The sequence below is a fragment of the Chanos chanos genome, chromosome 12 (genome assembly GCF_902362185.1).
Source record: "Chanos chanos chromosome 12, fChaCha1.1, whole genome shotgun sequence".
Lineage (NCBI taxonomy): Eukaryota > Metazoa > Chordata > Actinopteri > Gonorynchiformes > Chanidae > Chanos > Chanos chanos.
The window spans coordinates 10,984,734-11,002,031 of NC_044506.1; the positions used below are offsets into that span (position 1 = coordinate 10,984,734).

Consider the following 17,298-nt stretch of genomic DNA (forward strand, 5'->3'; position numbering starts at 1 on the left):
CTCAAACTCCGAGGAATACAATGAGAATCAAAACAAATTAATTGGGAGCAGTGGAAAAGACTGTGAAGCATTTAGTATGGAGGGGTTTTTTTCCCCTCCTTTCTTAAGCATACCAAACAACAATTCCCTTGCGCAATCAGAACCCCAGTCTTAAACAAATCAAACATAGCATTGTCTTGGGAAGAGCTGTGGATTTGACAAGCTTGTGATTGAGTGAAGCCATTATCCGTTGCTCAGGGAAACACATGCACTGTATGGCCCAGTGTGACTCCCCTCCTTGTAGGAGTTGGAAGGCAGGCTTGGCTGTAGTTTACTGTGGCTGCTGTTGTCTTGTTAGGAATGAGCTGGGAGTGGAGAGAGGAAGACAAGGGGTGAGGAAGTGCTTATTGCAGCACAAATGCCTTAGACCAGCTTCCTAATCAAAGGTTGTAATAGTCAGTCTAGCTCTTTTAGGTGAACCTGACTCTTGAGGAAGTTGATTCTGCTCTGTCAAGGAGTTAGAGAGGGAACATCCAGGAAACTGTAATTGACCTGTGACACCAAACACATCAACACAGGTTATCGGTGTTCTGTTGTACACATATGTGGATAATATAATACTCATTTAATACGCATACCACATGTGAAACACAGCACTGTTAATGGTGTTTGTAGAAAAAGCAAGAAAATGAATCAATCATTGTCAAGGCAATCAATTCTTAGAACACCATTTTATCTATTTTTCAGATTTTAATTCATATTTATGTGGTATACATGCATATAAGCATACCTTACACTGGTAACCACATCTCCACACTCTTCCACTATTGTTCTGTTATTCTGTTATTGTTAACCTGAGCAAAGTGACAGTGCATTGTCTAAACAATTTGTGATCATAAAAATATACCAGTATTACAGTGCTACTGACCACGTTTTCATCGTAGATCATTCTGTTAAGTCAGGAGTCTTCACTGAAAAATGATTCTGGTGCACGAGCCATTCCACACCTGACCTGAATCATGTAAGTGCGCTCTGATCACTGGCTGCAGGTCTGATTCCATCCCTGCACAGAAGAGAAAGAAAGTGGGGGGGAAAAAAACAGGACAGAAAGAGAGATAGACAAAGTCATAGGAGACAGAGCAAGACTCTGATTACTACTCAGGCATAATCCCTTTTCTCTGATCTCTGCTGATTTTTGGTTTTAATATTCATCTGACTTTTTTTTTTTTTTTAGGTGGAAGGAATTATTCAAATAAAACTGTTCAGCGGAAATCTTCTCTTTACCTGCAGGCATTCGGGAAGTGGGGGGTGGGGGGGTGGGGGTGCAATGGGATTGGTGGGGGGTGTTTGGAGATAAATGGTAGAAAAGTGCTCAAATGGCCCCAAAGCTTTTCCTTTCCCTGTGTTTCTCCTTGCACGGGGAGAGCAACGAATATCTGAAGCGCTTGAGGTCATTTCCTCTCACAGCTTACTAATTTAGTAGCAGGAGGTGTATTTGATGACGGCCAACATCGTGCTCTTGAGCTTAGCCCTCTGGTCATACCAGCTCAAACCCTGATCTAGAGTAATAGCTGATAGCAAGATGATAGCTCCACTGAGTTGAGTTTCATTCCAGAATCATAACTTGCCAGTGCAGGCAAAGGAGCCAGGCAATGTCATCCCAGATAAGAAGCAGGCAGCCTATCCTGTCAGAGTACAGGGTGAGGCGCAACTCATTTTATAAATACCGGGCCGTATACATTCAAATTTATGTGAAATTATATGTCTCTTTTATGTATCTCTTCAAACAAATCGGTTCGCATAGGAAATACCCCGCAAAGCATTGTGTTGTTGTGATACAGGAAGCCACGAATAGCATGCTAATGATCACACATCACCCAGATTACTCACTAAAGATTGCTTAGTAGCCTAATCATTGTGACTATAAACAACAAAACTAGCTGGCTAGGTCATTTAAATGTCATGTTCTTGCATTGTTTTCCTCGTCAGGCTTTCCGAAGTTAACTAACAAAATTAACAGGCAAATCAGATTTTACTGCCGTGTAGAGCTGCTGCTTAGCGTGCCAGCTGATTCACTGTTGAGTAAAATAGAATGAAGATGACAGGAGCCTCGGGGAATACATAGGAAACAAGCGAGCCTATGTGTGTTGAAGTAAAACATTTCTAAGAAGCACCTTAACTGTAAAACAAAAAAAAACAAAAAACTGTAAATTGCTAGCCTGCTGGGGTACTTCCCAAATTGTAGAGAAAACAGCCCTTGAAAAAGAGACATTTCCTTCTGACTGTACTTTGGTTTTGTTATGTTCATGTTTTGTTCTAGAGAGCCATTTGACATGCATTCTTTCCAAAAACTCATTTGTTTTCAGTCGTTGCTGAATCTGGAGCCACCTGACTGTCACTCAGTTTTGTGTTAAGGCAGTGGTGGAGATGTACAATAGCAGTATGTCTGTGCAAGAGTGCGTGATTTAGCAGTTCGGTGTGGCATAGCACAGTTCCTTAAGTTTCCATCTTCAGCCAGAATCAAACATTGGACGCAGAGACTGGAGGGAGTCTGTTTCTCAGTTCAGAAACAAAATTAACCCAAAAGGATCTGAACTGTTTTCACTGTGTCACCACTGGTTTTGGGGCTGGGAGTGGTGTGAGGAGGTAGTGAGGGTGCCACGGGAGAAAGTGTACATCAATATCTCAATTTCTATGTGTTTTTAACAAATCTAAAATAAACATTTTTCCTTATTCTGTGGAAAATGCATCATAGTATATTAATGTGATTAGTTTTATATGGATGAAGTGCGGTAGATGCAAGAAATACATTCTCTTTTCTGTAGTAGGTTAAACAGTCATATGCAAACAACAGATGAATCAGTTGCAATGTGTTCACTAAAGTATTTTCAAATATATTCACAATAAAGTTGATCTGTATTGGCACTTTTACACTGAGTGTTTTGGGGATTGTGTAGTCCTTCAGTATCTTAAATATATCTTTGGTATGCTAGTGAATTGTTACTTTGTGTTTGCTGAGACATATCACACTGTGCTGTTATTGTTTTGATATGCACAGTGCCCCCTGGAGGAGGCAACAAGACAATAGATGTACATATCTTTAATTCTCTCTCTCTCTCTCTCTCTCTCTCTCTCTCGCTCTCTCTTTTTTTCTTTCTCTCTCTCTCTCTCTATCTCTCTTTCTCTCTCTCTCTAAGTCTGCCTCTGTCTAACCCACATGAACACATATGCAAATAAACACATAAATAAATACAACCTTACTGTGTAATTAGGTTGCAGACATTATTAAACCTATCTAGCTGTACAAAGACTAATTAAAATACATAAACTATCAAAACCATTTTGTTTGTTAAATACTTATCCATACTAACAGCACATGCTCACTCCAAAACAATCATTCACAATCAAAGACACACTAAACAGAACCCTCAACAATCCAGCACAGACAGACACACACCATTTGCAGTAACACAAACTGAATATTCCACGAGCCAGTTGACTGTTACTCTCTGCTCTCCGTGCTATTCAGTGAAACACTCTGTCAAACAAATATGATCAAAACAAAGCTAATGACGTGTAAATTGTTTATGATGCATTCTGCAATGAGCAACCTCGGTGCTGCAACTCTGGTTGTTAGGGGAGGGGGGGGGGGGGGGGAGCGGGGAAAGTACTGTCATTGGATTGACATAATCAGAGGGAAATGAATACATTTCACGGCACATTCTGACACAAACAGAACAGGAATCTGAGAAACCGTAATAACTGAGAAGGCAATTCATTTACTGCCTAAGTTATTTTCATGGTGTAGATTTCCTCCCAGTGAACTATGTATTGTGCGCCTATAAAATGTATTTACATTTGAGGCAAAGAAGAGCAAAAATATGAACGATTTCAATTTCTGGGGAACATGAACGATTCGCTTTATGCTCTTGTGAGAACACACAGCATTATGCCAAGAAATATAGTTCTACGTGATCATGTACAATTACTGTTTTACTCATGTCATACATCTTAGAACCAAAATTTAAAATAAATAAATAAAAACAAACAGATCATTAAAAAACAGACTGAACACTTTTTAATTCATCTAGTGCAGTACAAACAGCTCTTTTACCAAAGACCAGAATGAGGTTTTGTTTTGTGTGTGTATGTGTATGTGTGTGCGTCTGTGTCTGTGTCTGCATGCATTTGAATACGTATGTATCCATGTGTGTCTCTCATTCTCTCTCTCTAAGGGCCTCATTCAGCACAAAATTGAGCCAGATTTCAAGCTTCTTTCCTGGGCTGGTCCAGCCAGTACCTGCTGGTCCATGAATCGCAAGCCAAACAGCCGAATTACTAACTTTAATCCCGCACACTGAGCCTGGGCATCCTACTGCAGAGAACAATGCCTCAGTTCTCCACAGCTCAACACATACAAGCACACACACACACACACACACTCCCTCACACAGATTTGAGGAAATCTGAAGACAGGAGGGATAGAGGGATGCTTAAATATTGCTTGAGAAAGCTGAGCCTGAGAGAACACAACACTGTGACAACAGAAATTGAAACACAAGGAGCAAGTTATGCTTGAGAATGAGACAATAAAAAAAAAAATCAGTAAATCCAAGGGAGAATCCCTTTGTACATATGGCAGAAAATGCTGGAACAAAGCGATGTGAAAGGGGTCTTTGAACTTAGAACACCAGTATATAAAAAAATAATAAAAATAATAATGAAACATTTCTGCTATATGGATAGACATTCACACGTTAATTTACCACAAAACTTTATCTATTCATTTTTAAACCTAGCAAAATGTATTTTTAATCCACAATTTCATGAAAGTAATGATAATGCTTTGCAGACCTAATGTGGCATGTAAGCAATACACAGTGCTGCTAATTCACCGTGGCATTGAGATTCTGTGAGACTCCAGCTCTGTTGTTACTGATGTAAAGTGTTGTGTTTGAGACTTGAGAAAACATGAAATTCCTGTGCACATTTCTCACCATACAAGCGATAGATTTCCCCTCCAGGAAACCAATGAACACAAGGAACATTCAATATGTAATTACCTGCCACAGACACAGTTGGCATTGGGCTAGAGAATTCAATATGCACCCATGACACTTCCAGCGTAATGTGATGTAAATAAATGTTTGCTTTGATGGGCTGAGAAAGGTGAGTGAGTGCATGCGTGTGCGTGTGTGTGGTGTGTGTGTGCGTGTGTGTGGTGTGTGTGCGTGTGCGCATGTGTGCGTGTGATACAGGAGACACTCATCTTTATTGTTCACACAGCGTAAAGGCACAAGGAGGTGTTTCGTTTCACAGACACAAAGCGATGTTTGATAATGCTAAACTTGTCCCAAGATGTTTTAACACTGCATATTTTTCCCCCCTCTGTAATGGTTGTGTGAGCTTCACTCAATATTTCTTATTTTTATTAGCTGCATGGGTGCAATTTATTTTCCTCTCAGGCGATGGAGGTGGCTGGGAGTGTGGGAGACTCTGGTCGGTGCTGATAAGCTTGCACTAACACATAGGCCTGCAGGAGGGACCCGATTTTCCAAAAAGACAATGTCCACTTGGTTTCTCTCTCTCTCTCACTCACTCTCTCTCTCTCTCTCTCTCTCATGCTAATGCAGATTTAGTATTTATACAAAGATTAGCACAAAGACGCATACGCATACATTCAACACACAATACGTATAAACTTTCAAAACATATAAAGCCTAGACATTAATTCTTATAAAGTGTAAACCAGATGGTTTGCAAAAAAAAAAAAAAAAAAAAGAAAGAATGAAATCCAAAGATTATGCGTGTCCACACCCTGCACACATACATGCACACCAATACATGTAACTTCTCTTTAACACGTCATAGTGCACATATTTATACCAAAACACAAGATAAGGAATTAGGTAAAAAATAAATAAATAAAATAATGCTGAATGTGACGCTTAGTTTCCGAACGACACCTTTACAAAGTTGGTATTGGAAACTGTTGTAACGATAACTGCTTGCTAGTCACTTGTTTGTGCTTATGTCTGGGAGGGGCACGGGAACGCGGATGATAAGAGAGAAAAACGACGACACGCACCCTGGCATCAAGAGCACGGAGATGTCTATAAAGTAAAAGAAGCACCACAGTGTCGGAATATGACAGCCAATCCATCAGGGAAATGGAAGCTCTGTCTCTCGCACCAAGGAGAGAGCGGCTGGAACTTTTATAAATAGTTGCGCATTTTTAAAGGAAATTGGAAGTTGTCAGACATATGCTATCCGCTTTTTTTGAGAGTCTTCCGAGCGGCCGTGTACATTGAACATGATTGAAACATCAAAGCATACAAAGTAGCAGAGTTGAAAGGCTACCTGGATGGTGGGCCACAGTAACTTTCCTTGCTACAAAATGGTTTTATTCATGGCCTTGAGGTAGATTGTCAGCGTGCTGGAGGCTATGTTCAGAGAAAGATGGTGAGGTGCAAGTTAGTTTCTTTCAAGACTTAATCCTAAAAGAGTCTGTCGCTGGGGCGTGTGTGTGTGTGTGTGTGAGTGTGTATTTGTGTATGTGTGAGAGAGAGAGAGAGAGAGAGAGAGTCAGTCAAGCCATTAGACAGCATCACAGAGAACCATCCATAATAATCTCGTCTTTAAAAATGAGTTGAAAAATTTAATCAAAATGTTAAGGGGACATGAGTTCTGACTTTTTTCTCCTCTTTTTCTCCCTCTGTCTCTCTCTATCTCTCTCTTTCTCTGTCTCTTCCTTGCCTTTTTGAATATAAAGGGTTAATCGGGAGACATACAGAAATGAAACAGAAATTGACAAATTGGACTTCAAAGAAGCAGCACACTGTATCTAATTCTAAGAATAGCTGTCTGAAATAGGCCATGCTTGATTAAAGTTGAATATCTCCACACATGAAAATGTCAGGTATGAAAATATGTGTTGGAGAGAACTAGCTGTACGCTTCAGGCTCAATGTGCCACATGGTCCACCTTTCATTTTGCAACGACATCATGCAACTACAGCAAAGATGGAAAAAAGAAAAATGTATGTCAAAAACCCATTGAGTTCTGCTATAACTGAATCAAACATAGATACATAATGTTATTGAGGTTTAGCTCAATATCCTTGGCAAATATTTGACATGCTACTACAATTTATTTACTCAGCCACACATTTATACATATTGCCATACAAGCTAAGCTGCTTTTAAACAGAACAGGAACAGATTCACTAATTTCCTTGCGTTTACGTACATACAGACAGGTGAACAGAAAAATTGCCTCTGCTTACCTGTGAAGCGCATGAAACTAAGGGAAATGACTGATTGTACAATGAGGGTTTATTTGTGTAGTTACTTGTGAACAGTTATTACATATACGCAAAGGATTTTTTTGATTTGAGAAGTTTTGTAACTATGTGCAACTGATGAATGAAAAGAAGTTCCACAAACTCTCTCACTTGCAATGACAAAGCATATTTTACAGCTCCAGTTTTAAATTGGTGTGCTCAGACTAAATACAACCACAGAAGGTGAGAGAGTTTTAGATTCATCTGTGCCCAAGGTGAAAATAATCATATCTGAAACGGCAATTAATTCAGCTTAACCCGACATGGAGAGAAAGACATTAAGATAACTTAAAGATAACATCTTCACACTCAACAGCAGTGTGTGTTAGTAATCAAATTCGCCCCCACAATTCCACCGACTCACTTTACAGAGAATGCTTGCAGAAAAGCAAAGGGGAACCTCAGCAGAGATAAATGGGTCTCAACACGGTGTCATATGATTTACATCAAATGAATGAATGAATATTTCAATTTAAATGCAAAACATTAAGGTGGTGGGGGGGCTGTAGATCAATGCAAACATTCCATTACATGCAACTTATCCGAGGATTCATAAATAACAGCCGATGCAATTACTCCTCTTCAAATGAGGTTTTAAAGCTTCTTTGGCATGGAGTGTCTTTACTGTAATGTTTTTATTTCCTAAACCCTCTGTTATTCTTGTTCTTAATGTAATTGGTTCTGTCTTCTGGCTCATCAAGCTGACAGATATCTGCAGGAGGACAGTTTCTCAAGATCCCGGCTCCCTGCTGCCGGAGCGGAGGAGGAACTCTGATATCATGTCTGTCTCCTCCTTTATAAACCTCACAGCATGTGGTTTATCCAGCTTTATCAGGCCAAGTAGAGGGCTAGTCTCCATATACTGCATAAATACTTTTGATGTGTACAGAATGATCACAGAAAATACAACAGTTGTGAGGGGGGAAAAAAGGCTTTAAAGTGTACAGTTTTGCATAAAATCACGTTTTTATTATTATTATTGTTCTGAAGCTTATTTAAGTGACAGATCACAGATACATTTGCAAGTGAAAGGTCAGTGCTAATCTTAATCTCATGCCAGCAGACTGAACAAAGTTGACCATTATAACATGCTCTGGGCTAAATAGTACCTAATTGCAGTACAGAAAGAATGGGCTGTATTTTGGACAGAATATGTCAATATTAGTTTCATTCTCCCTCTGTCCAGATGTGTCAGACGCCTGTTATAATGTGAACATTTGTCTTCCATTCGAGGGAATTACTTTTTTTTAATATTAGGTAGAGACTTTAAGTGTTGTGCTTGAAATACACAGGTGGCTTTTACATATGACAATCTTTCTTTCCTTAAACCTGAGGTTAACAATAGTGTTTAATCATATCTTCAACAAAGACTCATTTACTCAAGTTCTCCTATTATTAGTAGTTGAGACTGCAGATATTATTATTACTGTTTGTTCTTTTGGCAGGTAAACTGAATGCTAACTTTGGATTACGGACAGGCAATAACTTAGTTATACCTAATATTAAAATATGGATTAAAAATACCTTTTGATTGTAATGTTTTGCTTTATAGTCATATTGACCTTGACTGTTAGAAAGCAAATGTCTGTTCATTTCATATTTGAGTGATATCAGCATCATCTACAACAGGCAATAAAGGCAATAAAGGAGAAGTGACTATGATGATGACAGTGATGCTTGTGATGATATCCCCTAAAAGGGGTTTAGTTGCCAAGCAATAAAAAACTATAGCTTTCCAGCACAATACAGTACCATTTGTCATCAGGCAAGGACAGTCGTAATCATCCCTTTCGCTCTCCTGCACCATCAGTCTTTCCCTTGCCGTGTATCAGGATCAATCTAGGCTCATTTATTTTAATCGTCTCCTGTTTGCTAAACAGGCAAAGTCAACGGAGGACAATAGACACAAACCTTGGACTGAAAACAAGTCAAAAACAGACATTTTCTCCACTAAAAGCAATGTTCTCTGTGGCCACATTTACCTGTATGTTTTATCTCTGTGAGTGTTCTACCACATTTAACCTTTAATATCTATCAATTTTCCATTATTATTGACTTTGTGTGATGTTTAACTTGATTATTTCATCAAGTGCTGATGATAATGCACCCAGTTGAAAATGTCATTTTGAAATTAAATGGCTTACCTGAAGGCAGAAAAGACCTTTTTTCGTAATGAATATTGATGGACCTCCAAAACAAATTATTGACAGTACATATTTTTGTACACGCATAGACAACATGTATTAAAATTTTTTGACATACGCAGCGGAAAAGACAATCAAGAAATTTTACAGGCCCACATATCATTCTGTTCTGTATATGCACTGGTCTGAAGTGTGTGTGTGCGTGTGTGTTTGTGTGAGAGAGAGAGAGAGAGAGAGAGAGTCTTCTGCAGAATGTGAAGCAGTCAGAGAGATAAGACACTCACTACCTGACCCTATTGACTCTCTGCATTCCCTGAGGTAGGAGCTCACTGTGCAAACAAGGAGGGCCAGTAACCATGGTATCATCAGAACTCTGAAATCCTGCTAGACAAAATGAAAGCAAGAATCAAATCAAACAATGAGATGTAGGCAGCTTTTGAAAAGAGTGAAGTCTGGGGTCAATTGCAAATGTGCTTATATTCTTTATACATATTTTAAGAACTGTCCAGCACTCCACACTTCATCATATTATCTCTAAATGTACTGTACATACCAAATATATCAAAGATGCCTTTGAAGTTGTCTGACAACTCTCGGGCCTGAAGGTTCAGATTTTTCAAAAATGTGTTATTATTGTGTGCTTTCAGAGTTGATAAATAAACATATTCATCGGGCTTCATATTCACTGCACACACACACACACACACACACACACACACACACACACACAACAACAACAACAACAACAATAACAACGACAACTATAATGTTAGTGATTAGATAGATATCAATATTTTTTAAGTGTTTCTTTAATGTATCATTAAGCCTCAAACATTTGGGCAACTATGTTTTAAGTTCCGCAGTAAGTCATGTTTTCCTACGTCCCATCCGTAAAATTCTAGTCACAGACGGCGTGCGTAGTTGTGTTGCATTTTCTCTCCTTAAACAGAGGCAGCAAGATGATGAGAATGTTGCTATGGTTTCAACATCCACCCCCCTGCGCCATACGTAAGCACAACTTCAATGCGTAGTACACAGAGTATGGTTTGAAGAGGTGTGCGTTGTGCTATTGTTCATTCTAGCAAAAAGCGAAATCCTAGAAAGTGAGTCATGATTTCATTTATGTGACCATTTTTGAAAGGGAATTTATTTTGGATATGCAACCAGAATAATATATTTGTGGGAATTTAAAATGAGTTTACGTTTACGTTCACCACAGGTTTGAGTGTATCTGTAGCCTGGCTAGCGTGTTGTCAATGCTAAGCTAGCTAGGTTAACTAGCTAACGTTAGCTTGCGGTTAGAGATAGCATAGGTTAGTTAACACTGGGGAGCTCAGCAGCTAACATAAATAGGTAGCTAGCCAGACAGGATCACTGCAATGCAGTTTCCAGGGTTGCCAGCCGGATAGACATGCTAGTTCGCTAAAAGTGGAGCTGGCTAAGCTGAGCACACAAATGAATTGTAGCTGTAAAACAGTTTCCAACGTTGAGCATATATTAAGAAAAAAAGTTGATAACTGAGCGTACACGCAATCTGTGTGTGTTTGTTTGTGTGTTTGTCTAGCGTGCCTTGTTATATTTTCATGCATGCATGGTTTGCAGATCAGCTCCTGCATACCCACGTAGCCAGCTTGCTAGCTGAATGTGCCTGAAGCATCATTATTTGCAGCTGTACTGAAACAATAAACGTTCAAATGAACAGTTATTTGCGTATTTTGTATACCGATATTTAGTGCACTCTCTCTGGACCAAACGTTACCATGCCTGGCACCACCATGTTCTGACATAGTTATTTCTAAAAGCTTTTACTTCTTTCTACGTCATTCACCGATAACGTAACATAACGTGCATTCTTGGTTACATTCTGAACGTGACGTGTACTCATGAAGCTGTAGCTAATTTTCTTCATTAAAGCACCGGATATTTCATCAGATATTTCATTTGAAAGTATTCTACAAGTATTGAAGTGGCGTAAAAGAATGAGAAAGCAAGACCAAATCGGAAGTATAGTCTTTATACTGAAAGACAGTGGTGTGATTTTCTTCCTGTGTGCAATACTTAAACCCTCTCACCCTTTTCTAGTGGACCGTGGCTCAAAGCGTAGGCAGGTGAAGCCACTGGCTGCCTCTCTCCTTGATGCTTTGGATTATGACAGCTCAGATGACAGTGATTTTGAAGTGGGGGATGCTTCAGGTAACTAATATTTCTGGAGCAACCGTCTTCATCTAACGGCAAGGGAATACACGTCATCATATTTGCATGTCACCCCTGATACTGTAAGACTGTGTAGTTGACACTGCTACAAAAGCCTATGATGACATATGGAGATGTGCAGTTCTTTGCATTCACATTGACTTCACTTCTCTCACTATGTAGCTAACTGTTTCCATCAGCCGTAGCACATCACACATTTAGATTAGAGAAAGATCTCATCCTGTCTCTCAAGGCATATTTTCTCTTTAGAAAAAACTGCAACAGGCTAGGTCAGGCCTGCCTTTCAGTCTACCTTTTTTTTTCTCAGCTGCTGGTACTTCAGAGAACCTGATGCTGAGGTGGAGATGAAGTTTTCATCACCATCCCAATATGGGTTCATGCTCATGTCTGCAAACTTAATACACTGGAGCATATCACAGCATGGCCAGTTGCCATGGCTATCAACCCCAGTCCCTATGATGGACCAAAACTTCACACCGAGATGTCCCATCATCTCTCTGTCAGCAGAGGTGCTGACTGCCTGTCAGTTGATAATTAGATTCTAGAGCATTCTGACTCCTCTGAGTCGCAGGAAGTTGTCCGTTGCCATATGTGTTAGAGGAGCTTCACACGATTGCCAAACAAATTAAGTGTCTGAGTTTGTAAAGTAATACAGTGATCGGATGAGACGTTTTGGTCAATGTATTTGTTTCTATGTGTCAATTCTTGTTTTACCCCTTAGGTTCAGAGGGCACTGGTAATGGTAGCGATGAGGAAGGCTCTAAAGAGAGTGCAGCTGGCACTGACAGCGACTCTGATGCCATCTGTTCGGCAGATGAGGACGGCATAGAGGAAGAGGAAACGAAAGAGCTGAATGCAGAGGACACAGCTACTGAAGAAGAGGAAAAATCCAAAGAGCAGGCTTCTACAGAGGAAACCGCAAACAAAGAGCCTGGAGGTACCTCCAAAAGTCGGAAGAAAGGCGAGAAAGCGTCAGAGACAGAACCCAACGGGAGCGGTGCGATCGAGGAGGGCCCAACAGAACCGAAGAAGTGGAACCTCAGACGGAACCGACCCATGCTGGACTTCACCACTATGGAGGAACTGAATGAGATGGATGATTACGATAGCGAGGATGACAATGACTGGAGGCCCACAGCAGGGAAGAAGAAAGGCAAAGCAGTTGGAAAGGAAAAAGGAGGCAGCGAAGAGGAGGATGAGGGAAGCGATGAAGATGATAACGATGACGAAGAGAACGAGGACGACAATGAGAATAACAGCAGCAGCGATAGCGAGAAGGAGGAGAAGAAACCGAAGAGGAAGACGGCCAAGAGCACCGGGACATTTGATGAGGAGGAAACCAATGATAGTCATAGCACCTCTCAGGGAAAAGGCAACGAGGTGAGATTTTTCTCAGAAACTTCCATAAAAAAACTTTTTTTTTACTTTCTTTTCTTCGATATCTGTCTGTGTCACTCATACTGAGACAGTGTCTTTGGAATTGCTTTGTCATGGTAAGAATGTTTGAGTTTCACAGAAGATCTGACACATTACAGGATAAACATGATTTTTTTTTCGGCACTGCATATTTCAGCAGTTACTTTCTTATTTGAGAAAAAAAAAAAACAATTGATGTGAGCTTATGTCAGTTAAGCACTTATGCTGGTTTAGAAGTTACATTTGTAGGAAGTGAAACTGATCTCTCAGCTCAGATGGCAGAGGTCTGGGTTCGAACGAGAGGCTATTTACATTCCAGTAATTCCAAATGGGGGGCTCAGAGTTATCAAAGTAATCCAATCAGCGGACTCTATGCCATCAGATTGAGCTACACAAAAGACCATTTGCCCTCTTCCTTAATCGACTTATCTGGAAACTTGGAATCAGTGTATGGGACTCACTAATCTTCATATCTGCGTTTGAGGTCGAATTAGAGTGTGAGAGATTTTGAGTGGCTTTGCTTGAACTTGTCCTCTGGTTACGTAGGATTCCCTTTTGGAGCGCGCCCAGACGTGGAGCTCCCAGAGGATGGACCACATCCTGATCTGCTGCGTGTGTCTGGGAGACAACAGCGAGGACGCCGACGAGATCATCCAGTGCGACAACTGCGGCGTGACTGTGCATGAAGGTAAAAAAAATAGTTCCCTTTGCCGGCAGTCACCAGAAGGCCCGGGTCAAATATTTAGCTCAAGTTGTTTAAACATTTGAGAAAGTAAAAGTACATTCAGACACCCAGAATATTTTAAATATTTTAAACCCGTGCAAGGTTGGGGCGACTTTGGTTGCTGGAGGTGTGTATTGACGCTTTTTTTGAATCACCACCTCCTTTCCTCAGCAATTTTTTGTTGAGGCTGATAGGACAGTGTTGTCAATGAATCATGACAAGCCGCATAAACAGTTTTTTGCTGTGTTTACTATTTACGCCAAAGAATTGCAAATTTTTGGTCTGACGTGATAGTGGTGCCACAAGGCATAATAATATATTTGTTCCCAAGCAGACTGAACTTTTTCTCCCTGAGACTTTATCACTGGACTACCTCAGACGGCAAATATGACCGGGTAGTAGATTGAAATGAATTGTGACTTCTTTACAGTTATTACTGTACAGCAGAAGTGTAGGTTCTTCATCATGACCTGCCATGCAGTGCGGTTAAACATCGTCACAAACACGTCACAATCTCCTCGTTTCTCTCCACTGTTTGAACCACGTTTTCTTCCGTGAGCGAAAGGGAATAAACGGCGAAGGGAGAAGAATCTTCATCCTCCTACGTTATTAGCTCATTGTGTCTCTGACTTGTTGGAAATAAAATCAATTACTCTTTAAATCGTCTCTCGGCCTTGATCCCTCTCATCTGGACAGGCCTAGTTAACGTTAGCCATGCACAGTGGATCAATGTGACACTGCTAATTCCCAATTACTCCTTCGTTTATTTCTTTATTTATTTACGGCTTACTTACTTATCTGCTGACTCCTTGCTGTTTTAAAGCACCGACACGGTGAATGTGGTCTGAAGAGCACAGATTGTTCGACTGTTAAAAAAAAAAAAAAAAAGTGTGGAAAGTAATTTTTCAGTGGTTTCCAGGTGAGTGTTGTCTCTCGACATTTTTAGTCTGGCAACATGTTCACATGTTAGTGTCATCATCGCATCAGTGTCTAAGAGAAGACCGTTTTGATGGAACGGGAGCAGCTGTATTGTGAAGCACATGTTTCTCTGGTTTTCGCTTGTCAGAACATGAAGGTTAGCGGCCTTTAACTGAGGGCATTTTTCCATTTTTCATCTGCACAGCAGCTTTACAGGAAAGATGCATGGAGCATATGGCTCAGAGCACACAGGTTACAGCGGTGACCTCCTTCCCACCGACTTGCTCAGTGACTCAAAGTAAATGGATGTTCTCACTTTCAATTTCCCTTCACTGAGTCTCTTTCTCTCTCTCTCTCTTTCTCTCTCTCTCTCCCTCCCTTTCTCTCTCTCTCTCTCTCGCTCTCTCTCTCTCTCTCTCTCTCTTTCTCTCTCTCTCTCTCTCTTTCTCTCCCTCTCCCTCTCTCCCTCTCTCTCTGTCTCTCTCTCTTTCTTATAGTTGAATATATAGCCTGAATCTCAACCTTGTATCGTCTTTTTGACTAGAACTTGTGACTGTGCCTCTGCCCTCACACAAGGGGATTGTAGGAATGGACTGGTGAATAACCATTGCTGGTGTTTTTGTCCTGGAGAAATGACACACACACACAGATGAAGAAATGAAATGTGTCTGGGGCAGACAGAGAGGGAGGGTGAATAGGAGCCGCCTCATACACGGGGCAGCATTGAATCTGAGAGTAACCTTGAAACAGCCAGGGTCTTTTGATGTGCCAAGTGCTATGGTGCAGTGTCAGCCCTTGAGCAAAACACACTCTAACCAATAGGCAGAGAGACTTGTACACACACACACACACACAAACTGTGTGTTTCACTGAATCCTGCAAAAAGGTAGAAAACAACACACAGCCCACACTGTTTGGGCAGGTCGTCAGTGGGAATGAGTCTTCTGTCCTTAACCTTCTTTCTCTCCTTTTCTCTCCCGTGCTGTCTGAGGGAATGTTAATCTACATGAGATGAGTTGTGATGACATTAAGCATTGTGTGGTGAAAGACTGCAGAAACGGAGTTGGGGAGAAGAAGCTCTCAAAGCCAGATCTTCTCAGCCTCTCACTCTGACAGCTGGTTGTTTTCTCCTTGACAGGATGAAACAGTCACCATTTATTTACCACTCACACACATCAGGAGATTGCTGAAGTTTATAGTACTCTAATGCTCGGTGATTGTGAGAGTTTCGACTCCAAAATCATAGAATTACTGAGTGCTGATCCATCTGCAGTAGCGCAAGTTTCAAAGCATGTCTGTCCAAACGAAGTTTGGGTTGATCAGTCAAACAAATTTAAGATCAATTGAAGTAAAGTGTGTGAGGTTGTTTTTAAAGGGAAAAAGCAATATATTGGTCAAATGGAACTCTTTTTTTTCTATACATTCTCTATTTTTTTTTAGTTCTCCAAATTATCCTATACTTTTTTTCATTTTTTTTTTTTTTTTTTGAGATGGTGAGTTTCCCCTCTACTAAGTCTTCTACTTCTTAGGTAATTTTAAGAATGTAATTCAAATTTATGATCTTTCTCTTGTGTTGGCTGGAAAGTTAAGCTACGCAAACAAGAGTGAGACAGGACCTGAATTGAGAAACTGAATTGCGAGGACACAGTAATAGATAGAAATGATAAAAGCAGAAGAGACAGATATTGAAAGCGATGTAAAGATTAGATCTAGACTGATAGAGCAGAGGATGCAGTGCAGCATAAATAGTGTCCCCCCCCCCCCCCCCACACTCTACTCATCTGTTACTTTCTCGAGAGTCAGGCAGGTAGAGTGTAGTGGCGATGCCAGCAGCCCCCAACTGGAGGGACAGCTGTTCCGCGGCAAAACGCACAGCCCTTGTCAGCCGCCCGCCACCCTCCCGTGCCAGATGCGCCATGTTGCCACTGTCCCCAGGGGAAGGGAACTATGATTGGTCCAGGAGAGGGGGGCAGGACACACGGCTGGCTTTGTGTCACAATCGCTCACCTGAGCTCTGCGCACTCATTTGGAAAGGTGACCCTCAGAAGGATGCATCATTGCATATGGTGCAAGGTACCTGTGCCATCCCTTGAGGTTACTGGCAAAAAACCACAGCCTTAGACATACACTCTGCTCCACCTACCGAGTGCATATTAAAGTTTCAGGTGGTCTTGGCGCATGGCGGCCATTTTGGCTCAGTGACCGCTCCTCCTGTGGGCACAGTTACGCGGCTAGGGAAAGGAATGACTGGGGTCATCATAGCGCTGCTGCTAACAGAGCTACCTTTGGAAAGAGGGAATGGCATGTCATATCTCAAACTGTGAGGAGACATGGCTGGCAGCTGGAACAATAGACTCCATGCCTCTCTCTTTCTTTCTCTGTCTCTTTGTCTCTCTGTCTCTCTCTCTCTCTATGTCTTTCTGTCTCTGATCCTCGGCTGACTAGTAGCAGGGTCAGAACTTGACTATGCTTCATCCAAAACATTATGGGCTTGATTGTGCTTCCTTTCCAAAAGCATTAACTGCATTTTGAGGCAGGTGTACGTTTGGAAAGGGTCATTA

The 17,298-nt window shown here is 41.0% G+C and overlaps 1 protein-coding gene across 1 annotated transcript in view; it reads left to right on the forward strand.

The window, feature by feature from the left end:
* The first annotated feature begins 10,519 nt into the window (after nucleotides 1-10,519).
* Nucleotides 10,520-17,298, forward strand: part of phf14 (PHD finger protein 14) — a 43,144-nt gene continuing 36,365 nt past the window's right edge. Inside the window, exons 1-4 of the mRNA XM_030788487.1 lie at nucleotides 10,520-10,568; nucleotides 11,548-11,658; nucleotides 12,401-13,059; nucleotides 13,642-13,783. Of these exons, the coding sequence (XP_030644347.1) occupies nucleotide 10,568; nucleotides 11,548-11,658; nucleotides 12,401-13,059; nucleotides 13,642-13,783 (913 nt within the window). The 5' untranslated portion in view covers nucleotides 10,520-10,567. The remainder of the gene's footprint in view (nucleotides 10,569-11,547; nucleotides 11,659-12,400; nucleotides 13,060-13,641; nucleotides 13,784-17,298) is intronic.